The 26129-nt window shown below is 42.7% G+C and overlaps 1 protein-coding gene across 2 annotated transcripts in view; it reads right to left on the bottom strand.

Moving 5' to 3' along the window:
• Positions 1-26129, bottom strand: part of POU2F1 (POU class 2 homeobox 1) — a 131200-nt gene that overhangs the window by 78838 nt on the left and 26233 nt on the right. Inside the window, exon 2 of one of the 2 annotated variants that reach the window (XM_014528532.1) lies at positions 9869-9949. The exons of the other annotated variant lie outside the window; for it this stretch is intronic. Within the exon in view, the coding sequence (XP_014384018.1) occupies positions 9869-9884 (16 nt within the window). The 5' untranslated portion in view covers positions 9885-9949. The remainder of the gene's footprint in view (positions 1-9868; positions 9950-26129) is intronic. 2 annotated transcript variants of the gene reach the window in all.

Raw genomic sequence — 26129 nt, 5'->3', positions numbered from 1 at the left:
GGGTGGAGGGGAGCTATGGGGGAAAAAGAGGAACAACTGTAATAATCTGAACAATAAAGATTTAATTTTTAAAAAATCAAACAAATTTCAGAGTTACAAATGAAATAGATATATATTTGGAAAGTCATTTTATAGTCATCCCACAGAATTAAAGGCAATCATCATAACACCTGGATTTATCAGAGGCTACGAAATTAGCAGAAAATATTTACCAGGTGTAGAAAGACTATACTCTTTCTTTGAACTGATTCATTGAAAACAGAGTAGTTTAGTAACTAAGAAGGCAGGAGAGTTCTTACTTTCCCAGTCTATGAATACAAAAAGAGAAAAAGGCAAGACTGAGTAAGCTGTATGAAAAACATAGCACTTTCAGGGGGAACAATCACACACGTGGGGAACACGGATTGACTGCCCACCAAGGTATAGTTTGCTGCCCTGGGCAGGCCCCTCTCTTGTGCCCACTTCCTCGTCTACTACAGAGGGACCAGCAGCTGTCCTTACTGTGGGAACACACAGGCCAATTAGAAAGTTCCTGGAACATGCATCATAAGGTGTTACTTTTTCATGAAGCTGGATAAAACAGCCTACTTACTATTTTCTTTAAAGGGTACATTTCACTAACACACACACATACACACACACATCCAACATGAACTTCTCTTCAATTTACAAGTATCTACTTCAATTAGCTTTGAGTATATACAAAGATAATAGATACAGACAGATGAATATAGGTTGCTATCATTGTAAAGTGTTCTGAGAAAAGATACAAGATCACATTTTTGTCTTAGAAAATGAGGAAGATCAACACTTGGCACCCAGGAGTGGAAATTCGTTCACCATCACTGGTTGACCACCATCCTCTTTGCCACAAGGCCTCCAAATTCTGTAGAGAGTTCTCCAGTAGAGAGTTCAGCAGCCTTAACCAAGGAGGAGTTGGTACCTGCACTGACTCTGGCCTGCCCTATACCTGTACTTCATAGCTATGTTTGAATTTCTGTAATAGTTGGTGTAACTGGTATAAATTAGTGAACAGACTGAGTAGTGTAACTAATTAATGAAAACCACCTATGTTTTATATTACTGTCTTCAGTGCTCATGTAACTAGCCCATATAATTTTTCCTTATATATTTGTGATGTTTCTATTTCATAAAACTCTGAATCAAGAGCTTAAATTCAATAGTGCAAACAAAAATAAAAAATGTAAATAGCTCAAACTGCCTTCTTAAAAAAGAGTTATTTTTGTGAGAGAAGGGGATCATACTAGCTTATAATGAAAGTAAAGTTTAACATAAAATTCTGCCACAATTCTCCAACAGTGGTCCAAAACTTACTAAGACACTTCACTGCAGTATACTACTGAAAACAAAGAAACAGAATTCTTTCTCTTGGAAAAAAAAAGTCTGATTTGTATGTACTTTAAGTTCTTTAAGGAATTTTTTTTAAGCATTAAATTTTAAGAGGATTTCCCTAAAACAAAATGAAAAACACCTTGAGACAAATAAATACACAAAACAAATAGAAACTTCAGCACTCCCCACCCCAAACTCTCCAGAGCAGAAACTGTAACAAGGAAAACCCGCCCTCCCTTTCTTTCCCCTTAACAACAACATGATGGTTACAAACTGACAAACCCTTCCTGGCTATCCATTGGCTCATCTACAGGCCTTTCATTCTTTTGAAATCTCCCCAATTTAAATAAGCCAGGTGTGGTCCTTATAACAGTAATCCTGCTAGACCTACTGATTATGCACAGAAACGCGCTCGGCTAGCAACAGCAAAGAGGTTGTGCTGGTCTCAGAAAAAGCTTCAGTACTCATTGAGTGAAATAATAATTATTCTTATAAAGAACAAATACAAAAAAAAAATCCCATCTTTGCTGGAATCATCAAGCAAAATAATGCAAAGTATTTTCCCCTACCCACACGTGCCTTTGTCGAGTGACAGTAATAATGTGTCTGTGAAAAGTTACAAGATACCAATTACCAAACAATAACCATTATTTTACTAAAGCAATATAATACTTTCAGAGTGTACTCCCTGTGGGTCCTTTAATGTTATAACCAACCTCCAGAGAAAGAGAGATGGAAGCAATATAAAATCTAATTTAAATAGTAGTTAATATGGTGCATCTTTTCCTTATATAAACTGAATAGGACCGCTGGTTGATTTTACTGAAAGCTAATTTTTTTTGCAGCAGTGATTCTCAAGGGGCAGTACCTAAATCCGCATCAGCAACATCACCTGGGAATTTATCACATTCTCAGGCTCCACCCCAGACCAACGGGATCAGAAACTGCATGGGAAGCCCCAAAATCTGTGTTTGCACCAACCCTGCAGAAGCTGCTGCCACATGCTGAACCAAGATTTACAGTGTCTGAAATGTGAAAGAGAAAACGCAATGCTTTCTCTCACTCCTTGGAACTAAGTGAGGCATAGGAACAAAACAACGTGTAAAGAACTCAATGGTCTCCGAATGGAGTACGCTGGCCAGTATCTCATGGTCTACAAGACACCAGAGGTCAGCAGTTCGTCATGTCTTTCCCACACACAATAAGCACAGAGAGAATCCTGTCCCTTCATGACGACTTAAGGAGAGCAGAGTCCCTGCACATAAGACACTCAATCCACTACCACTCATAACCCACTTCCAATCACCGAGGCCTTCAGACAGGAGGCAGCAAACCTAACCATCTATTCCTTTATAATGAGAAAATAATAATTTTCCAAGATGTAGTAGGTATATGAGGGATAATCTGTAGTGTGAGTCATAAATTTTAACATTCCTTACTAAGAACTACTAATAAGAACGAAAAAAAAAAATACAAGTATTCAGTTCTTCCTCAGTATCCAACCTTTCAATGCTGCCTTCATATTACAAGACACACTTTTCATTTCCCTGTAACTTCAGTACACCCTGTCACAACTGCTTCCCTATTTCCTTTAAGACATGGGTAGCACTTCAAAGAATAGCTAAACTAGTGACATTTAAGTGACCAGAGACAAGCAGAGATCTAATGGGAAAAAAACACTGGGTAAATCAAATATACTATATGCTATTACAATTCATGAATTCAAGGCCACTGAGTAGTTTTCTGCAGCTCAAAATTAAAAAATGAATTGCTAAATACCTTCAGTATTACACTTGCAAAATGTACTTTTAAAACTATATTGTAAGTTAATCAAAGACGTCACAATTTTTTTTAAAAAATCCATTAAATTCAAAGGAAGTGTCTGTTTACTTATTCCCAGGATTATTTCATAATCTGTTTTATGATAAAACTAGAGGGCCCTAACCAGTTTGGCTCAGTGGATAAAGCATCTGCCTGCGGACTCAAGGGTCCCAGGTTCGATTCCGGTCAAGGACATGTACCTTGGTTGCGGGAACATCCCCAGTGGGGAGTGTGCAGGAGGCAGCTACATATACATATGTATATGTATATGTATATATATATATACACACACACACACACACATTTACATATATATGTATATGTATATGTATACTAGTAACCCTGCACACGAATCCGTGCACCAGTAGCTCTCTGCGGGGCCTGGCCACTCAGCGCCCACTGCCCAGAGGCTCTGCGCGGCCCAGAGGCCCATCTGCAGCCAGGCACAAAATGCTTGCAAGCATTACCCTCCCCCCTGCCTCAGCCGCTCCGTGCCTGCTGCCCAGAGGCCCTCCGCGGCCGGGGTGGAACTCTCACGCTGCCCGCTCTCAGCGGCTGCTCCCCCAGGACTGGGGGACTCCAGCAGGGCTGAGAGAACTGGGTGCCGCCATCTTGTGGCTATGGGCACCACCATATTTGTGATGGAGTGACTGTTAATTTGCATATTGCCCTTTTATTAGATAGGATACATGATAAAACTTTACTCAAAGGCCAGATTCTTGACCTTATATACAAGGCAAAATACAGAAAATAACATAGATTTGAATTTTCTTCTTCTTGTCATTTTCTTTTCTTAAAATACTAGAGACCTGGCCTGCACCCTCTTGCAATCCAGGACCCCTTGGGTAGGGTCCCTAGGCCTGGCCAGGGATCAGGGCCTATCGGGGCTTTCCTTCCCCTGGCTGCTAGCAGCTGGCCCTGCCCCTGCTGCTGCCACTGCTTGCCATCTGTGTGGAGCTGCCACCTTTCCCCCACCACCAGTGGCCTCTTTCTGTGGGCGAGAGGCATGGGGTGCAATCGCTTGGCTGGCCTGGGCCTCCCTCTGTGGGGTAATCGCTGGCCGGCCCCGCCCACCCACCACAGAGTCGCTGGCCGGTGGCCTGGGCCTCCCTCTGTGGGACAATCAATCGTGGGGTCCCCAGATCGATCGCCCTGTAGAGGGAGGCTCCACCCACCTGCTGCAGCACCACTGGCCGGGTAGCCTGGGCCTCCCTCTGCAGGGCGATCGTGGGGTGATGGCGCACCCCCCCCCACCCGACCCACATCACACCCGCCTTGGCTGGCCTGGAGTCAGTGTGGGTCATAGTGTGGTCGTTGGGACGGTCGTTCTGCTGTTCAGTCGTTCAGTCGATTTGCATATTACACTTTTATTATTATAGATGTGTGAATTTTAGAGATGTTTTTACTTAAATGTTAAGGGATGTTTTTGCTTAGAGTAAATTCAAATCTCAATTTCTAAGCTTAATATATTTCCAGTAATTATTCTTCTGGAAAAAGAAATACTTGAGAAACAAATCCCACAGTCATCACTCCTGTCTCATTCTACATCAGAGCAGCAATGCTGGATAAACTGAAGTCGGAAATTCTGACTCACAGGCTACTCTCTTTCTCTGTATGTTAAATGTTGGTGGCCCTTCGGGACCATCCTCAATCCACTTCTCACTGTAACACTGATTTCAGAGCACTGTCTTTGTGTCACTCCTGGGCCTGACTGATCCAAAATGCTAATTCTTGACCCTCATGCTTGACTGCACTACAAACTCACAGTGCATGCTGGCTGCCGTTCCCACTCTTCCCACTTAGAGAAGGGCAATGGCATTTAGCCAACGACCTCAGCTCAGGGAAAAAACCTCAATGTTCTGAATTCAGCATTTTTACTCAATTCTGCCACTAACACCAAGGACAGAGCTCCTGGGCCTTTCTGGGAGGTTGTTCTCACGTTGCATAAAGAACGGTGAGTGGTTACTCTCCTTTCTCTGGACATGAACAGGAAGCGTATTTCCCTGGTTGCTGGCAGCTGTTTTCCAACCATGAGGAAAAGAATCTGAGGGCAAAGCAACATATGGAGCTCAGTCCTGTCTCTGACGCTCCGGTCTCTCAATCACGTGAGCCACTTTGATTCCCTTGTGTTTCAGCCAGTCTCAGTTTCTACTACCTGAAGCTGAAAGCAACCCACCAATAACAAATATGCAAATTACTAAGAGTTACTAATTTGATGTGTAAAGTAAAATTAGAGTTTTCAGACCACACTAAGGATTTGTTTTCTGCTAAAAAGTGTGGCTGTCACATAATGTTTGGCAACTTTGCAAAACTCCTATTATATGTGCACATCTCGGAGAAGCTGCAATTTCCAAAATGTGGTCTTTTGATTTGTACATGAAGGTGTTAAGTTATGGATTTCAGTCTCAATTCTATTCTTTCTGCACATCTATTTAGCTCTTATAATTTTCTACACCATCATAAAACCAAAATGATTCCACAAGATGTCGGGCCAGCTAAGCCACCGCGTTAATACACTGTCGGCACCGAACGCACCATGGGAACCCCCACCATGCTCCTATGGGCCTTTCAGCCCTGGCAGTTTCTGCTCCTTCAACCCAAGATGCTTCTGCCCAGGTGGCTTCTTCTGGCTGTTCAAGTCTCTGTCTGAATGTCATCTCCTCAGCAAGACCTTCCCCAACTATTGGTCTAAAAAGCATCTCCCTTCTCAAGTTACGATCATGTCACCCTACTTGGTTCTCTCAGTTCTTCTCATTTTAAAACGTGTTTACTTGCCCCACCTATCAGTCCTATTCATTACGGCAACCTTAGTGCTTGCAGAACCTGACAAGTGCTCAAAACTATGTGTTGAATGAATGAATGATGGCTAAAGAGTCAATAAATATTAGATCAGGGACATCGGTGTTAAGGCTACAATAAAACTCCTCAAAAGAAACTATTTCCAAAAGAGGAATATGTACTGAGAGCGCACATCTATTGATTTTGAATAAAGGCAGCCCCAGTAACAAAATCCTACTATACTCCTGATAGCATATCTAAATTTCAGCAGTAAAAATATGTTTTTGATTAGCAAATACTTCTTTAATAAAGTCAGGGCCATAAGGGAGAAAGAGTGGCTTCTGATTTGTAGTGTTCTGATTTGTAGTATTTAATTAATACTAATCTCCATTTTATTCATTCTCTTTATGTTTCCTCCTAGATTAGCATGGGTTCTCAGAAATGATAAATTTAGAACTGTCTTCTAGTTAATTGATGTGAAATCTGAGAACATTATGAGCAGAAATTCCAGATTCCCACTATAAATCCAGACTGATATTTAGGATCTTGGTAAATGGCGGTAAACTCAGTTAATAACTAAGTTAAAACTTGCTCAGCAGCCTATAAATAGACACAAATCTTTTAAGAAACTCAGCCATTCCAAATCACATCCCAGGTACTGACTGTGCCTCTGAACTCCGCAAAGTAAGACGAATCCTGCTGGGAGTCCTTCTGAGATTCCAGCTTCTCTTTGAAAAATCCTGAGTAGGAAGTCAATTCCTCTATTTGCCGTGGTTGAACAAGAAAGCACATTATTTCAGGAAACTGATGAATCATCTATGTGTTAGTCAAGCATTTACTATGTGCCAAGGTGTTAAAACGGGCGTGTAGAGTTTACTTAGATTTACCCACATTACCAATCCCTTTGCTCACCATTCTCTCTTCCATCCTCAGTCTTTCCTCTTGAGTTCAAGATCCTTTCATAAGGCCAAACCGGTTTGGCTCAGTGGATAGAGCGTCGGCCTGCGGACTAAAGGGTCCCGGGTTCGATTCCGGTCAAGGGCATGTACCTTGGTTGCGGGCACATCCCCGGTGGGAGGTGTGCAGGAGGCAGCTGGTCGATGTTTCTCTCTCATCGATGTTTCTAACTCTCTATCCCTCTCCCTTCCTCTCTGTAAAAAATCAATAAAAATATATTTAAAAAAAAAAAAGATCCTTTCATAAGGACAGCCTCTATAATTTTCTTTAGCTTAGGTATGATGGGAGCCAATTCCGTTTTTTATTTGTGAAAAAAATGCACTTCATCTTTATTCTTAAATAAAAGTTTATCTGGGAAAAAATGTTTAAGCTGATCATTATTATTTCTCAGCATTTAATAAGCTTGCTATCTGTAGGCTTCCATTGTTACTGAGTACAGGGAAATGGGGCCTCATTATGAGCAATTGTCTATTCCTTCTGTTTCCTTATTAAGACATTCTTCATGTTTTATTTTCTTAAGTGTCATATAATACATCTAGGGGTAGAATTTTTATCTATCCAGCGTGGGGTTTCATTGTGTTTCCTGAAGCTGAGAACTCCAGCCTTTTGTCAATTCTAGAAAATTCTCAGCCAGTATGTATTTAAATTGATAATAGCTAAGAACTGTATTCTCACTGGAAGTCCAATTAGATTCATTTTAAACCTTCTCATTCTATCCTTGATATCTCCCAACTTCTCTTCCACATTTTATCTTTCATCTATAACCTATAATTAATTTATAACTGCTGCTACATCTAGTTCATTTCCTGAGCCTTGTCATCAATCCATTCTTCAAAAAGAGTCCAACCTACTACTTCACTTGTTCACTGAGTTTCTATAATTCAGTGACTATTTCCTTCCTTTCTACAAATTGCTTCTTTGACAAATCTGCCTCCTCATTGTTATGCTTTGTTCTTTGCCCATGTTTTCAACACCCTCTTTTATTATTAAAGTCTTTATAACTTTAATACTAAACCTGATTGATTCGAATACTCTGAAGTCCTTGCCGGGGGAGAGGGTCTACTTCTATTGTTGGTTGTTTTGCTGCAAGTCTGATGTTGGCTGGTTCCCTCCTAGGTTCTATAATTTGGGATTCAACTCATATTTGGAAAACTAACCTGAGGAGCCTGGGTTGCAGGTACATTCCTTCAGGAGGGTCACACGTCTGCCTCGGCCCCACCGGAGCACTTCTGGCCCAGGATGGCTTTTATTTACTTATCTATCACTAAATGAAGTAGATGACCAGAATGACCGCGAACTTCAGCCTGAGCCACTGAGTAAGTTGTGGGGCTACAGAGGAAAGTACAAGAAGGGAAAATGTGAGGTGAAGGGACAAGGATAAGTCTGGATGTGTTGAATTCAATGTGCCTATGGGAGAGTTCTGCAAATAGCCGAATTTACAGGTCTGGGATAAAAGGGAAAGGTCCCTATCTTCTCCCTGATCAAAGTATCCCCCCACACAATGCCTCACTCCAGAATGGTCCCACACACCAGGCCACCCTCCACTTCACGCATAGACTGTCACCTCTCTCCCCACCCAAACCATAGTGACTTCAAAAACTGTCCTACAGACAAAATGCCAAGGATCTCTATGTCTTCAAGCTTGGACTTTTCTTTATTCAAGTCATGAACTAAATCTTCCTTACTCACTTTTTTATTAATCAATCACCTTGCCTAGTGTGCAAAAAAGTGCCTGTAAGAGAGGAATACAGTGAAAAAAGATTCAAGATACCTAGAAAAGAAGAGCCTTGCAAACAGTTTTATTGCAACCTCTAATCCAGCAGTTCTCAACCTGTGGGTTGCGACCCTTTTAGCGGTCGAACGACCCTTTCACAGGGGTCACCTAAGACCATCCTGCATGTCAGATATTTACATTACGATTCATAACAGTAGCAACATTACAGTTATGAAGTAGCAACAAAAATAATTTTATGGTTGGGGGTCACAACATGAGGAACTGTATTTAAAGGGCCAGAAGGTTGAGAACCACTGTTCTAATCCAAGCAAACGTCCATTTCTCCTTGCTGCCTCTAGGCTGGGAGGGAGACACAAAGCGTGGAGCAGGCCAGTGCCATCTGAGGTTCCGGACTGCACAGTGAGAGGAGATGCTGGAGCTAGACTCACTTGAGCTAAGTGTGCACACACGTGTTCACCGGGCGGTGGGTGGAGATGACATTATAAATGCAGGCTTCTATTTCCCAGCGGCCTTTGTTACCCCTGGTGCTAGGCCACTGTTTCTGAACCTCTGCACTGCTGACATTTAGGGCTTGTTATGGGGACTGTCCTGTGCACTGTCGGATGTCTAGCAGTGACCCGAACCTCTGACAACTAGATGTCAGTAGCACTCATCTCCCCCCAATCATGACGATCAAAAATGTCTCCAGCCATCAAATATCTCCTGAGGGACAAGTTGTGTTATTTGAGGACACTTCTCTAACACCCTCTTTTCTGAGCTTCCCTTTCCAGCTCTGAACTCTCCTCTTCAACTAATCCTGGCTCCTGGAAGGCTCTTCGACCCTCGGCGGACCCATCCTCTATGCAGTGCACCATAATCCTGTCCCAGGATTCGTGACGCATGGATGTTCTCATGCTGCTCGGAGGTGTTCTCACTGGGTGCACTGCAGGGGCTCTCCTGCTCTTCGTGTCCAAGGTCTAGTTCTCTAAGTCTTTCCGAGTCCTAGCATTCTTCCACTTCATAGCTGGCATTAAGTGGGCCCTTCCTTACTGTGGTCCAATCACTGTCCTTAGCACTTTGCATGCATTATCCTCAAAACAGCCAATTCACAGATGAGGCAACCAAGATGCAGAGTGGCAGGGAGCCCAGGAATGAAACGCAGGCGTCTGGCTCTAGAACTCACTCTCAACCCCCAGACTACCTGCCTCCCAAATGCTGATAAATAACTGCAGCTCCGCCACCTACCTACTCGGGATTCCATCACCTGGGGATCATAGGCAATCGCAAGGCTTTGTCTGTTTTGTATTTCTTGTCCTTTTGTTTTTCCTATAAGAGCATACCAAAAACAAACTAGTGAGACGTACGTTTTGCACAGACCAGCAGTTTCCTGTCTGGCACAGGTGACAGAGGACATTTTGTGAGGCCAACACAGGGCCTACAACATAGTTTCTCAACAAGTAACTAGGTGAATGAATGCCTAACACAGCTGAATTTTTGTAATGATGCAGACGGAAGTGTTTCCCTTCCTTTGTTTTCCAATCCTTGGCCATCCCTCTTCTGGACCATCCTTTACTGAAGCACTGTGTCCAAATCTACAGACTAAAAACAAGAGAGGTGTGTGGCCCAGTGGTTGAGCATGGAACCAGGAGGTCTCCAGTTCAATTCCCGGTCAAGGCACATGCTCAGGTTGTGGGCTGATCCCCAGTAGGGGTGTGCAGGAGGCAGCCAATCAATGTTTCTATCTCTCTATCCCTCTCCCTTCCTCTCTCTCTAAAATCAATAAAAACATATTTTCAAGAAAATAGAGATCATTATGTACAAGAGTGGGAACTTTTTTTCGATGTTTCCAATAAACTTTCATTTAAAATCCAGAACTAGTCTTTTGGCCACAGTATACCAATCTGTCCTTTTCAAATAATAAACAACTTTTAAATTCTCTTCCCTACTAATAGCTTGAAAACCATAATCCTACAACTGTAGAATGGAATATTTTCCCCAAGCCCATTATTTTAAACTTGTACATTATAGCTCTTTGTCCATTTCTCCTTATTCAGACAATTGCAGTCACAGATGCTATGCTACTAGGGCAGCACTCCCCAGTGCTTTATATAAATTCTAAGTAAGACAGGTCTAGAAATGGACCTCTGGAGAACTATATATCAATTACTAGAGGCCCGGTGCATGAAATTAGTGCACGGGGAGGGAGGGAGGGTTGTGTCCCTCAGCCCAGCCTGCACCCTCTCCAATCTGGGACCCCTCGAGGGATATCCAACTGCCTGCTCTTCACAGTCGGACATCCCTCTCACAATCCAGGACTGCTGGCTCCCAACCACTCGCCTGCCTGCCTGCCTGATTGGCCCCTAACCACTCCCCCTGCCAGCCTGATCGATGCCAAACTGTTCCCCTGCCAGCCCGATTGCCCTTAACTGCCCTTCCCTGCTGGCCTGGTCACCCCTAACTGCCCTCCCCTGCCGGCCATCTTGTGGTGGCCATCTTTGACCACATGGGAGTGGCCATCTTGTGTTGGAGTGATGGTCAATTTGCATATTACCTCTATATTATATAGGATGTTTCTTCATCTAGACCAGACCCCAATGCAGACTAACAACTCCACCCTCCTCCTACAGCAAACATGCCAAACTCGTAGCCCGCAGGCTGCATGTGGTCCACAACAAATATTTTTGTGGCCCAGCCAATATAACAGTATGTAAGAAACGTTTTAATACATATTTCGTAACTTAATTTTTACAATATCCTGTTATGCATAATCTCTATATATAAAAGCCTAAGCGACCAGCCGACCGGCCAGTAGCTATGATGTGCACTGACCACCAGGGGGCAGACACTCAATGCAGGAGCGGAACCACAGGCATGGAAACATGAAACAGACTAATGAATATCAGAGGGAAGGGGGGAGAGGGAAGGAAGAGGTTAACCCAAGATCTTATGCATACTAGAGGCCCAGTGCATGTGCACCGGTGGGGTCCCTTGGTCTGGCCTGCAGGGATCAGGCTGAAACCGGCTCTCTGGGTCCCGGATTGCGAGAGGGAACAGGCCAGGCTGAGGGACCCCATGCACTGGGCATCTAGTTATTAATAACAAGCTACAACGTTCACTAATGACTAATTAAACTCGCCTGCCTGCCTGCCTGATTGGCCCCTAACCACTCCCCCTGCCAGCCTGATCGATGCCAAACTGTTCCCCTGCCAGCCCGATTGCCCTTAACTGCCCTTCCCTGCTGGCCTGGTCACCCCTAACTGCCCTCCCTTGCCAGCCTGGTCGCCCCCAACTGCCCTCCCCTGCAGGCCTGGTCACCCCTAACTGCCCTCCCCTGCCGGCCATCTTGTGGTGGCCATCTTTGACCACATGGGAGTGGCCATCTTGTGTTGGAGTGATGGTCAATTTGCATATTACCTCTATATTATATAGGATGTTTCTTCATCTAGACCAGACCCCAATGCAGACTAACAACTCCACCCTCCTCCTACAGCAAACATGCCAAACTCGTAGCCCGCAGGCTGCATGTGGTCCACAACAAATATTTTTGTGGCCCAGCCAATATAACAGTATGTAAGAAACGTTTTAATACATATTTCGTAACTTAATTTTTACAATATCCTGTTATGCATAATCTCTATATATAAAAGCCTAAGTGACCAGCCGACCGGCCAGTAGCTATGATGTGCACTGACCACCAGGGGGCAGACACTCAATGCAGGAGCGGAACCACAGGCATGGAAACATGAAACAGACTAATGAATATCAGAGGGAAGGGGGGAGAGGGAAGGAAGAGGTTAACCCAAGATCTTATGCATACTAGAGGCCCAGTGCATGTGCACCGGTGGGGTCCCTTGGTCTGGCCTGCAGGGATCAGGCTGAAACCGGCTCTCTGGGTCCCGGATTGCGAGAGGGAACAGGCCAGGCTGAGGGACCCCATGCACTGGGCATCTAGTTATTAATAACAAGCTACAACGTTCACTAATGACTAATTAATATAATCGTATTGCATTCATTTCCCTTATGCGCCTTACATGCAGGTGTACCATTTCTCTCCACTAATACTAGCATTGAATATTTTAGCAGCCGATTGCCCCGTCGTTAGTCTTGTACTGACTTGTTTGGTGTGAGCAACAGGAAATATTTCGCTTTCGGAGAACAAGAAAAATAGGTTTATTTGTGTTACGCTTATTAATTTGTGCAGTTATTCAGTGTCTGGTAAGTTAATGTTTAAGAAAAAAATTAATTTTTATTAAAATGTTCTATTATTTTCTTAACGATTACTCATTTATTTCAGCCCTTTGTATTCAGCATGTCTCTATTGAAATAAACCTACATGTCTATGAAAATTGAAGCTTTTGTTTTTTTGCAGCCCATATGAACTTAAACCTTGTTTATTTGGCCCATGTTAGCCTTTGAGTTTGACATGCTTATCCTACAGGGATGTGATCTTAACACATTTATAGCACTTAGCTTGGTGGATGGGGATGGGGGACACTACATGAATGCTGTGGATCAGATGATTGCATTAATGTTACCTGGCACTTTAGAAGTACTTAATAGCGCTGAGTCCCAAGTGTCCCTGCTCTATTGCTACAACACTGTGCACAGGAGCCAGCACAAATGGACATTTTATAACAAGAGTCCTCTGCAGGAGGACGGCTTAAAACCTAGGAGACTGATGATTTAGCACAATTAATTTCAGGGAAGGGTCAGAAAGAAGAATGACCTTCCCCTTTAGGCTAAGTTAGAACTTAAAGATTGAGGCTGTGGAAAGAATACGCAAAGGAAACCATCTCAATGACACATGAAGATCAAGCGTTCATAAAAACCTACATTAAAATAAGTTCAAACAAAGCAAAGCAAAAGTGATTTGTAACACACCCTGACCCTCACCTTTAAAAACACTAAGGGTCATGTAAAAGCCCAATGTCAACTATCTTTTCAAGGCCCCTAAGAAATTCTATCTCTGTCGGACACAGGCACAGAACAACCGACTGTACAATGTTCTGTTGAGAGCAGAATTAATGACACGATTGACTAGAAAAAGCACTGATTCCTGATGAACAAACACAAGAGCACAGAAAACAAACTTATTAATGGCAAACATTCCTAGTCTTAGGAAAAGCTATACTGCTCACTCTAATGTACTGCAGGCAGTCCTCTACGACAGCAAACTTGTTCTGTAGAGCAGCGGTCACCAACCTTTCAGACCTCACAGACCACCAGTGGTCCGCGGACCACCGGCTGGCGACCGCTGCTGTAGAGGGCAGAAATAACCACATTAGTCTTCATGAATCTCATCACAACTGCTCCACGCTGCCCGGCAGCACAAGAGCAGCTACAGCCAGTACCTAGATCACATGGAAACATACCAGGGCAGCACAGAAACATACTTAGAGAACGCAGAAACAAGTGGGTGTAGGTGTATCCCAATAAAATTTTACTGACAGACACAGAAAGTTGTATTTCATACCATTTTCATGTGTCATGAAATACTATACTTCTTTTTATTTCTTCCCATTAAAAATGTAAAACTCAGTCTTGACTCCTGGGCCATACGAAACCAGAAAGCACGCGGAGTTGGCTGGAGGACCACAATGCACTATCCTCCCTGCATTATTCCCAACAATGTCTATAGAAACAAGCAGCAACAATCTATTAAAGTTTGTTTCAAATATCTTGATGTTCCATTCATTTCTCTTCTCCACCCCCAGTTCCAAGCCTTCCACAGACACTTTCTGAAGTCTGGCTCATCAGACCCCTCCCCTCCTTACCCATCCCCCTCCCCAGAGTACAGCTTGCAGTCCCTTGGATGATTTTTAATCAAATCTACCCGTGCCAGAAAAAAAAGCTGCCCATTGCCATTTTTTACAAATCCTACTTCTCCGAACTGGTGTGAAGCTCTAAATGTCTACACGCTCAATCTTTCAGTAAACACAGGTCTGGCCATCGCACTGCCCTGTTCCCTTGCAGCTGTCATTTGAGTCTAATTCTACAGTGAGGCCCGTGAGGGTGCAGCAGTGAGGCTGCCTATTGCGAAGGCCGGTTTTAGTCACAAATACATTTCATGTTTAAAATCTTGCCAGTAACTGTTCAAATGGCTTCACAGGACACTCAGAAAAAGAGCTGGGCTATTACTCTCAAGGCCTCTCTCATCACTTTCCCAGTAATGAATTTCTTTATTCTTATCTTTAAAACTTACTACTTACTTTATTATTTTCCTAATTAGTATTATTATTCTTATAACAATATTATTAGCATAATGTTTCAAAATTTAAAAAAAAACAGATCTCTAAATTTAAAGCCACGAGGTCCTAAAATGTTAAATTATTTAAATAATTAAAACAGTGTAAGCCTTCATCTCATCCGAGTATAGTATTTGAAAACTGTTCAAATCAGTATTGACTTAGAAGGTGCGATCAGAAACCTGGGAAGTGTCAAGAAGTCATTTACTTCAGGAAAGTGTGTCCATATGTGGGACTGTAACTGCCTGGTCTCTGGTGAAGGGCCTCTCAGATTAACAGAGAAATACTGAGGCTGGTGCAAAGCCATGCAATGGGGGCAGAGCTGTGTTCAGAAAGGTGATGGCAGGAGATGTGCATTCAGTAAGTCGTGCATTCACTCTCCTCTCCCCCCATCCCACTATCAATCACTGCTCCCCGTGACATCAGCATAGCTGTAGCAGCAAGGATGCCACAGTTGAGCAGTGTGTGTTGGACTGTGAAGCAATTTCTCCTGAAGATTGATGCCTCCTCAAAGAACAGAAGCCGACAAACAATCCCACCTATAACCAGAGAGGCACAGCGAGATCAAATGAGAACCCCAGTCTCTCCTGAGGCTCTGGGCTGCACCTTTAGGAACATCCTGCCCAGACAACAGAAAATGTGATTCCCTACACAGTACAAAGCAAGGAGCCCTTTGCCTTTTATTTGGCTGCCAAGTATATAAACCAAAGGATTTCTTGCAAACTACTACACCCAGAAAACCAGAAACCAAGGGCGTGGTTCCTGAAAAGCAACATCCAGGGACCATTCAAGTCAAAACATTTCCTCATGAAGTCAACATATTTATTATTATTTGTTTGTTTGGTTTTTACTTTAAGTGTATAAGCCAGGTTTCAATATGAACCACTTACTGACTATCCAATTTCTTTGAAGGAATAAAAATAAATAAATATAGTCCAAACCTCCAATTATCAGATAGTTCCACTTTGCAATGAATTAAGGTTTCTGACTATTTCCACGAACTTGCTACCCTGATGATGTTTAAGTGATTAACTGAAGCAAACAGTTCGAATCATACATTCCTTTGCAAATGCAACTGCTGTTTGTCAGCAACATTAAAACATTACCATAAGCAGGCTCATTGCAAGTGTGCAGAATATGAACTTCAATAGTTTATCTCCCAAATTTTAAGTTTGGTTCCACATAGGTTATCCCTTTTCTTATTTGCCATTCAAAGCTTTTTTCCTGTCATTTCTCAGTTCCGGCCCAATGAAAAGACATGTAAGACCACAAACCTATGCTAAGCCATCCACATGATACCTCAGAGCCAACATCCAATGGAATGCAGGAAGATTAGCAGGTTTCTCAGTATTGTAAGAACTGTGCTCAGCAATTAAACTTACTCCCATTTGTCTATTTTGTCAGAGAAGAGAAACTAACTCACCAATCTATAGCGAATGTAAATCGAAGTTATTATTTTTAAAATACAGGCTTTAAAAGGCATGGAGCAGAAGAATGGCAGCAACGCTGGGTCCCTCCCACCTGCCCCGGATTCTCGGGCTGCGGCCCCCTGGCAGCTCATTTTCTCTCCTTGTGGGGTTTTACTCAGTGTGCACTGCTCTCACTTCCATCTCTCCCCTGTTGCTCTTTAAAAGGAGTAAAGCAACTCTCAGAGAATGCCTGAAGACATCAAAGCCCTGCAGCCTGTGTGTGGCCTGGAGGAGAGGGGGGAAACGTGGGGTAATGAGGATCTGCCTATTTACCTTCTGTGCAGGGCATGGGGACAGCAAGAGAAACCGGGCAGGGTGCACATTTGCTCAAAAGAGAACATGGCAGCCTAATGGGAGGCCTTTGTTCTTCCAAAGGGTCTCCTTTCCCCTTTTGTGCTTCACTTAATTCATGGCATCTGAGCTGCTCTTGAACTTGACAGACTGGGAGAAAGAAAGAGAGGAGAGGGGGCGTTGGACACACAAAGAGAAAGGGAAGGGAGGACTTCAAAGAAAATTCATTTCAAAAAATTAGTTCTCCTGACAGTTTTGATGAAATTTTGGAACTTTAAAGGAGTTAGAGAGGATCATTCTGTGTTGACATAAATTCAAGTTTCCCAAAGAATGCAACAAGTAACAAAGTAGATAAATAAGAACTTGTTACATATTTTTCTGCTACACTGTATTTCCTGAATAACAGCTGATTCTCCACAATTACATGAAAACAGCAATATACCAGGAAGGGCCAGTAATGAAATGATTTCCCAGTTCAGGGGAACTTGACTTAATAAACACCAAGAACACTGCAAACCCACCAGCACCACCTGCAGGAGCAACGCAGATGAGCACGCCACAACATATTGCAAGCCTAAAACTTTTTAAAAAAAGAAACAGTCACAACTAACCTTTGGCATTCTCACTCTAAAGTGAAGAATTACAAACTTTTAAGGCAGTGAAGAACAAAGCCCTAGGGATCTGTGGACAATGTCAGATATTCCTGACTACAAATACAGAACTGCTGGAAGATCTTTTGCTATGTTACCTATTAATACAAAAATGCTACCTCAAAACAATGAAAGATCTGGCTATAAAGCAAGATGACTATCCCATGGCTTCAAAATAATTTCTCTTTTTCTGATGTAAAACATAGATTCATTTAAAACAATCAAACATGTCTGAAATGTAGGAATGTACCCTACTCCCATGGTTAGCTTAGTATTTTTCTTCTAGGTCTTTCTTCTACGCATATCTGACATATATAATTTTGTGCTGGATACCATACATACTAGTTTTTGGTGTGTGTTTTTTAACACCCACCTCCCCTAATTTAATATATTTTCTACCTCCTTTCATGCCAGTCCACATATATTGTTAGTGGTGTACAGTATTCTACTGGAAGGATGTACTAATGATTGGTGACCAATATGCTGTTGATAGGTATTTGGATTGTTTCTTTTTCCACTTTATAAACAACGCTTTAAGAAATAGCTCTATGTATATGTATCTCTGCTTACTGGTATAAATGTTTCTGAAAATTAATAGCTGCAGGTCGGATTCCTAAATGATAGGGTACAAACATTTTTCAACCTAATAATATTATCAAATTGCTCTCCCAAAGCGTGCCAAGTTACGTTCCCAATACTACATGAGTGCCTGTGTCCCTAATCCTAGATAACATTTCAACATGTGACTCAGATGGACACTGCTTTTTAGAACTTTCCCTCATAAATACTCTCCTTCAAATTGAGAATATAAAACATTTATTCCCAATATTTACTGATGAAAATATTTTATAGAAGCAGTATTATTTTTAAACTGCCTTTACAGCCAATTATCACATTATAGTCATATTTCATTTCGTCTTACAAAAGAATTACTACCCAGCCTCATTACTCATTGCAATGTATTCAAAAGCACTGAATATCTCCAAATCTACCCTTAGAATAACATGTGATACCAATAAGGAGATTTAAAGAATTTGCTGCAGGTCTCAAAAGCAACTGTAAAAACAGCAGGTCACATAAACAAATGAATAACCTTTTCAAAGGAACTATTTTGAACACAGAATGCTCAGTTAGATGTAGGAACATGAGCATGCATGTGTATGTCAGTTACAGTATATTTGTTTAGAAGTACGTGCAATCATTCTAATCACCTGTATAGACAAGAAGTTGTAAAGGTCTGTGGATGTTAACAGCATAACTGAGTCTGAGTTTTGATCCTGAGGCAGCGTTTCTCATACATACTCTGCCCACTGACATTCTGGACTGGAGCACTTTGCTGGGTAGGAGGGCTGACCTATGCATTGCAGTATTTAGCATAAGGCCCTGAGGTGGCAGCATGCCTCTGCCTTTTCCTCTGTGAAACAGAAATCACTGGACACTGTGTTAAGAACAGACTGCAGGGCTTCAAGGTTGGAAGCAGAGACCAGTTCATTCAAGTGAGATTTAGACCAGAGTGGGTAGTGGGGATAAGAGTGCTTGGATTTGGGATATATTCTCTTCTTAAATATGTCTTAACAAGAGGCCCGGTGCACGAGATTCGTGCACTAGTGGGTGGGGGGATCCCTCAGCCCGGCCTGAGCCCTCTCGGGGTTTGGGACTCTTTGCTCCTTACCACCCGCCTGCAGCAGAGGTGGGAGAGGCTCCCGCCACCACCGCTGCACTTGCCAGCGGTGAGCCCGGCTTCTGGCTAAGCGGCGCTCCCCCACTGACCACCAGGGGGCAGCTCCTGTGTTGAGCGTCTGCTCCCTGGTGGTCAGTGCATGTCATAGCGACTGGTCGTTCTGCAGTTCGGTCAATTTGCATATTATGCTTTTATTATATAGGATTGATAGAGAAAGGAGGAAGGGAGAGGGAGAAAGAGATAGAAACATCAACGGTTAGCAAGAATCATCAATCAGTTGCCTCCTGTACACCCCCTACTGGGGATCAAGCCCACAACTTGGGCATGTACCCTGACCAGGAATCGAACCATGACCTTGTGGTTCATAGGTTGATGCTCAACCACTGAGCCATACCAGCCGGGCTACTACCAAATGCTTTTCCTCTCAGGCCTCAGCACACTGGTCTCTGTCTGGTAGGGCTTTCTCACTGGTCACCTTGCCTATCCACTCCGGCTCGCACATCTCAGTTCTCAGCTTGAAATTCACTTCCTTAAAGAGACCTTCCTGACATGCCACTCTGACTTGGCCTCACTTCCTTCCCCCATTAATTCTCTCAGGTACCCCAAAGTACTTTTCCTTGATAGGACCCACCCCAGTTCATAATTGTAACTTAATTCTACTGAGTGAGTAATGTCTGTCTCTCAAGACTATAGGCTACAAAGCATAGGGACCATTTCTGTTTTACTCACAATCACATCCACAGGGGATGGCACAATACAGGTCCCAACCAAGTACAAAAAATACTTTTTGGTCGAACAAGAGTTTTCCTCCCAGCTCTGCCAGATACGAGCGGGTCACTGAAGTTCTCAGGACGGCAACATACTTTGAATCTCCTGACTCTGAGAAAGGGTACAGAAACCAGAGTAAAGGAGACAAGGAAAGAGGACATCGCCAGGAGTCTCAGGGCCGTTTCTCTGAGGCAGCCGGGAGTGGTGGAGAGAGAAATGAGAAAAGGCCTTGATTGCTGGGCTGTGAAATTCGGACTTTATTCAGCAGCCACAGAGCGGTGCTGAAGGCTTTTTGAGTGGTACAACGCCATCATCAGAACCATGTACCTGAAAGATTAATCTATCTGTAAAGTATAACTAATTAAAGAATCTGAATGCAAAAATTTAATTAGAATCTAACAGGTGAACAGGGCCTCGACTAGTTTTAAAAGGTAATTGGATATGAGAAATATACACATACATATTTTTATTACATATTAATTAATGATGATTCTTAGCATTATTTAATAACTAAATTAAGCCTTCATTTGTTTTAGTTATGTTTATACAGAAAACAAAAATGTGATCTAACAATGGAAAATACTTCCATTTTCCCATTCATTCATTACTCACAATTCAACCAGGTTAATCTTCCAAAAGCATGGCTCAGATCATATTACTCAAAAAACTTTAGTGGCTCCCCACTGTCTACTGAACCAAGTCCAAACACCTTAGCCTGATATTTAAGACCCTACACAAACTGGCCCCAACTTACCTACTTTTACTCCCCTATATCCTAGCCAAATTCAACTACTTTTGCTCCAAACCCAGCCGGATTTTTCTGCCTCTACCAGGCCGGGTGCACATCGTTCCATCTTCCTGGAATGCAATCCCACCCTCCACTCCTAATCCACCTGTCAAAATCCTACCTTCCACATTCAGGACCAGCTCCCCGATTCCTTCTGCTCTCGTCTCTGTCCAGCCCGTCCACATGGACACAATGCCTGCTCCCTCTCCTACAGCTGCCCACTCCAGCTCTCGACCTCACTACAGTTTACCTTGAGTGACTTTTTCCTAATGATATAATTATAATAATATCATGGATCTCCCCAATTAAAATCAATTATAAACAACTTTAGTCCCCCTCCTTTTATGAAACTAAGATGTAGTGAAAACAAACACTATATTTATAATTTGTAAATTGATTTAAGAGCCTATTCCTTTTGAGGGCAGGAACTGTTTCTGATAGTTTGTTCCTGCAATTCTTTGAACAAAACACGTACTTAAACAACCGTGTTGAATAAAACAGCTAAAAATTTAAGTTGAATATAAAATTTGCCCTTGCTCAGGTCTTACTCATTGAGCTACATTAAAAGAAAGAAATCTTCAGGCACCTGCACTGCAGTTAGCTACTATGCTAAGAGACAGAGGGGATGATAAAAGTAACTATAAAATACCATCCCTATCCTAAGAAGCTTACAATACTGTTAGGAACAGAAGACATATTTTAAAGGCAATCAAAAAGTAATCAAAATGCTATCAAACACAATCAAACTCTAAATGAATGTTAGCAGAGCTGGGACAGCTAACACATGCCATGGGAGGTCCAGAGCGCAGAGACCCAAGTGGCTGGCCTGGATGAAGGGTGCTTTTCTGAGGGTGGCTAGAGGGCAAGAAGAGGCAAGATTACCCAAAGCAGTGTGCTCCCAGGTTGCTCCAACAGCCTTATCTGCCCTTTGTAAAACCCACACATCCTGGTTTTAAAAAGAAGAACCCCTGCAGAGCACCCATCTCTGCCCTACATGTCTGTGCTCACTCCTGCACACAGCAGTCTCTACTAGTGCCCATACATTAATCCAGAAATCCGGAAACAGTCATTTTCTCTATTTCCTCACATGCAGTGTGATGTGGAAGGCGGGCGCAAAGATGACTGGTGCAGAAGCCAAATCCAATTCTAAAAACAAACCAAAAATCCATACTGTCCTGCCTGACTCATTCTAATAACTGTGTCCTTAAGCATAAGTAACTGGACAAATTTTCAACAGGTAACAGTTGACTAGAAGCTAGTCTCACTCCCGTTCAAATGTTTCAAGTTAGAGAAGTTATTTAGGAACTCATGCAAATGAAAGCATAATGGCTTTAAATTGAGACCTTGAAGCCTCCTGGACAGGGTTCGTAATCCCAACTCTCAGTGGGCTTCCTCTGTGCCTCAGTTTACTCATCTCTAAACTAAAAACAAAAACAGCTAACTCATATACTGTTATGAGAACCAAATGAATCAATGCATTAAAGCCCTAGGTATAGTAACCTAGCACAGGGTAAGCAACCAAAGACCTGCTACTTGCTCTCATCATCCAGGAAATTAAGGGCACTAATTCAGCAATAATACAACAGTAAACAAAAGGTGTCAGCTGCAAAGTGAAAACTGGACACCATTTCTATATATGAAACTAATATTAAGTAAAACCTATGTACACATGGAAACTAAACATGGGACAGAGCTGGCCTTGCCTGAAAGCAGAAAAAAGAAGAAAGAATTTCAACAACTGTTTATGGAAATCCATACACACACAAAAAGAGGTCCTGACCTCACACCATGCACAAAAATCAATTCCAAAAGATTAATGATCAAAATGTGAAAAAACAAAAACTTTAAAACTTTAAGAAAATATAAGAGAATTTGAACATGGAGAAGAGAAAATTTATTTAATAAGAAGTACAAAACATTTTTAAAAGGCTGATAAATCTAACAATATTAAAATTAAAAATGTTTGTTCATCAAGAGTCCATTTAAAAAATGCAATGACAAACCACAGACTAGGAAATGATATTAGAACATATATAACCAAGAAAGAATTAGAATCCAAAGAAGTCCTACAAATCACTGAAAGAAAAATAATCCAATAAAAAATGGGCAAGATATATTAACTGGCAATTCATAGAAGAAACACATGGCCAATAAGCATATGAAAAGGTGTTTATCTCATTACTAATAAAGAAAATACAAATTAAAACCTCTAGGACAGCGGTCGCCAACCGGTGGTCCATGAAGGTGTGAAAGGTTGGCAACCGCTGCTCTAGGATATAGCACCCGTGAGACTGGCAACGATGTGGCGTAGTGAGAACCACACTCCCAGTGAGCAAGTAGATTAATGCAGCCACTCTGGCCATTCCTAGTACAGCCTCTAATGCAACACCACTTCTAGTTCATGGACGTGCACGCACACCTTGCTCATGCACTGTCTCCCTCACTCACACCTTCACGGAACTGCAGCACACCTGCACAAGGACGTACAAACGAGATCACCCATAGCAGCACTGGGTACAGTGCCAAGAACTGGTGACAGTGGAGGAAGGAACGCATCAGCATGTGCATACAGCAAAACACTCTACAGCAGTGATAATGAACTGTATAGAGCAGTGATGGCGAACCTTTTGAGCTCGGCGTGTCAGCATTTTGAAAAATCCTAACTTACCGGTGCCGTCGTGTCACATCCTTTTAGGGCATTTGTATCCCCCTTCTCCTATGACAGTGATGGTGAACCTTTTGAGCTCGGCGTGTCAGCATTTTGAAAAACCCTAACTTAACTCTGGTGCCGTGTCACATATAGAAATTTTTTGATATTTGCAACCATAGTAAAACAAAGATGTATATTTTTGATATTTATTTTATATATTTAAATGCTATTTAACAAAGAAAAATAAACCAAAAATGAGTTCGCGTGTCACCTCTGACACACGTGTCATAGGTTCGCCATCACTGGTATAGAGGGTGTGCTGAACTGGCCACAATTACCCCCTTCCCTGCCTCCAGGACACTGCGCCGTGTCTCTGCTGCTCCTCCATCCAGAGCTGCATCCCTCCCATCGGGATGGCCTTGAACAGGGTGCAGCAGGGTCATGTTGGCCTTCTCCAAGCTGAGCTGAATGAAGCCTCAAGCCTTGCAGTTTCCTCTTGCTCTCTCATACTCCTGCTCAGCGGCCTGGGGAACAAGATGCACTCACCTCCCACAGGTTGAAATGTGGGAGTGGGAACAAGCTGTCTCTACCACAGCATCTTAACCATCCTCAACCTCAGCCAACCCAGAGCTGGTCAAAGAGACATGAGCGAGCCTGGCCAGGGTCAGCAGAGCCATCAAGCTGACCCACAGTCTGAGGAGCAATAATAAATGTTGTTATTTAAGTCAGTAAGTTTTGGGGGTCGTCACAAAGCAACAGATTACTGATATGGGAATGGATTAAAGCTACCCACATTAATATGAATAAATTTGATAAATGATGTGTAAAAAGTAAGCTACACAAAACATATAAACATTATCATACTGTATATACGCTTTTAAAGGACATAAAAGCACCCTGCATATGTATGCAGGGTGGCTCTCTCCAGGGTCAGAGGGAGGAGGTGCCATCACGAGAGGTGTCCAGGGCCTGGAGCTGTCCAGTGCGACCTCCCACAGCCCCCTACCTAATCCTGCCTATATCTCCTTCCCTGCTTTAACATTTCACCTGGGCTGATTCTACAAAAGCAGGATTTGTACTATGTTTGTCACTGCTTCCCCAGCTCCTAGAATGACCACTGGCAGAAATTCTCATTAAAGCTCGCCAGGTAACTCAGGCGCACCCTGGACTGAGAGTCACGGCCCTAAGGGAGTAAGTGGCGTGGTAGCAGTTAAGACGGCAACTGGCAAACTGCAGGCCACAGGCAACATCTGGCCTGATGCCTGCTGCTGTATGTCCACAAGCCAGACATCATTTATACGCAGAAGCACAATTAATTTGATGATACGGAACACTAACTTTGAACCCCAATTAAGCTACCCCCCCAAAAATTCTATTCTTCTCATTAGTAGACCTGATTACAAAAATATTTACTTAATTATTATAATACTAGATGCTCAGTGCACAAATTCGTGCATGGGTGGGCTCCCTCGGCCTGGCCGGAGATCAGGGCTGATCAGGGCTGTCTCGCCCAGTCCTGATCAGGGCCGATTTGGACTGGCCAGCCGGGGGAAGGGACCACGGGAGGTTGGCTGTCAGAGCGCACTGACCACCAGGGGGCAGCTCCTACGTTGAGCGTCTGCCCCCTCGTGGTCAGTGCGCACCATAGTAACTGGTCGACTGGTCATTCAGTTGCTTAGGCTTTTATATATATAGATTTTGAATTTCATCAATCAAATTTATTTTCTCTCTTGTTATGTAAGTATCTACATCATATCTTTGATTTTACCTCTTGTCTACAAAGCCTAAAATATTTACCACCTGGCCCTTTACTGGAAAGGTCTGCCAGCCTCTAATTAAGAACAACAGCTCTAAGTCAGCTCTCAGATCAAAGGGTCACAGGTTTGATTCCCAGTCAAGGGCACATACGTACCTTGGTTGCAAGTTTGGTCCAGGCCCAGTCTGGGCATGTGTGGGAGGCAACCGATCAATGTGTCTCTCTCATGTTGATGTCTCTCTCTCTCTCTCCCCCCCGCCCCTCCTCCCTCCCCTCCACTCCCTCTAAAGATTAATGCAAAAAATATCCTTGGGTGAGGATTTAAAAAAAAAAAAAAAAACAGAACAACAGCTCTAGCCCTAGTCAGGTAGCTCAGTGATTAGAGTGTCATCCCATTATGCCAAGATTGTAGGTTCGATCCCTGGTCAGGGCACGTACAAGAATCAACCAATGGCCCAACTAGTGTAGCTCAGTGGTTGAGTGTCGACCTCTGACCTCTGAACCAGGAGGTCATAGTTCGATTCCCGGCTAGGGCATACTCCCAGGTTGCAGGCTGGATCCCTGGTGTGGGGTGTGCTGGAGGCAGTGAATCAATGAATTTCTCTCATCATTGATGTTTCTATCTCTCTCTCCCTCTCCCTTCCTCTCTGAAATAAACAAATATATAGATATATTTTTTTTAAAGAATCAACCAATGAGTGCATCAATAAATGGAACATATGTTTCTCTCTCTCTCTCTCAAATTAATCAATAAAAATGTTCTTTAAACAAACAGCTCTCGAAGTTAAATCTTGTGTAAATTTAGGTAAATTGTTAAACTCTGTGTCTGTTTCCTCATCTGTATCTACCTGAAAGAGTTGTGGTTAGAAAGAGAAATAATATACAGAGACCACAGCTGGCCAATAGGAAGAGTTCAACAAATACTAGATATTATTATTAGTGGAAGAAAACAAAATATAAACAAAAATTAATATAATTATACAATCTTTGCAATTTCTCCTAAGAGCCATAGAAAAAAGGATTGAGATAGGTAATAACCAGGGTGTCAAAAAATGCCCAACAATCACAGTGTGGCACATTCAGAAAAAGAAGAAATATGAAGGAAATATAAAGGGGGAGTTGCTGATTCTTGACCCTTAAGTCATCTCACAAAAAAGATGAAGAGGCACCCAAACTATGAGAAATACCTCAGCTCTGGCACTCACAGCT

Source organism: Myotis brandtii, unplaced genomic scaffold (genome assembly GCF_000412655.1).
Source record: "Myotis brandtii unplaced genomic scaffold, ASM41265v1 scaffold64, whole genome shotgun sequence".
NCBI classification, from domain to species: Eukaryota; Metazoa; Chordata; class Mammalia; order Chiroptera; family Vespertilionidae; genus Myotis; species Myotis brandtii.
The sequence above is the reverse complement of the archived record's forward strand: the minus strand, read 5'-3'. Positions and strand labels throughout refer to the sequence as shown.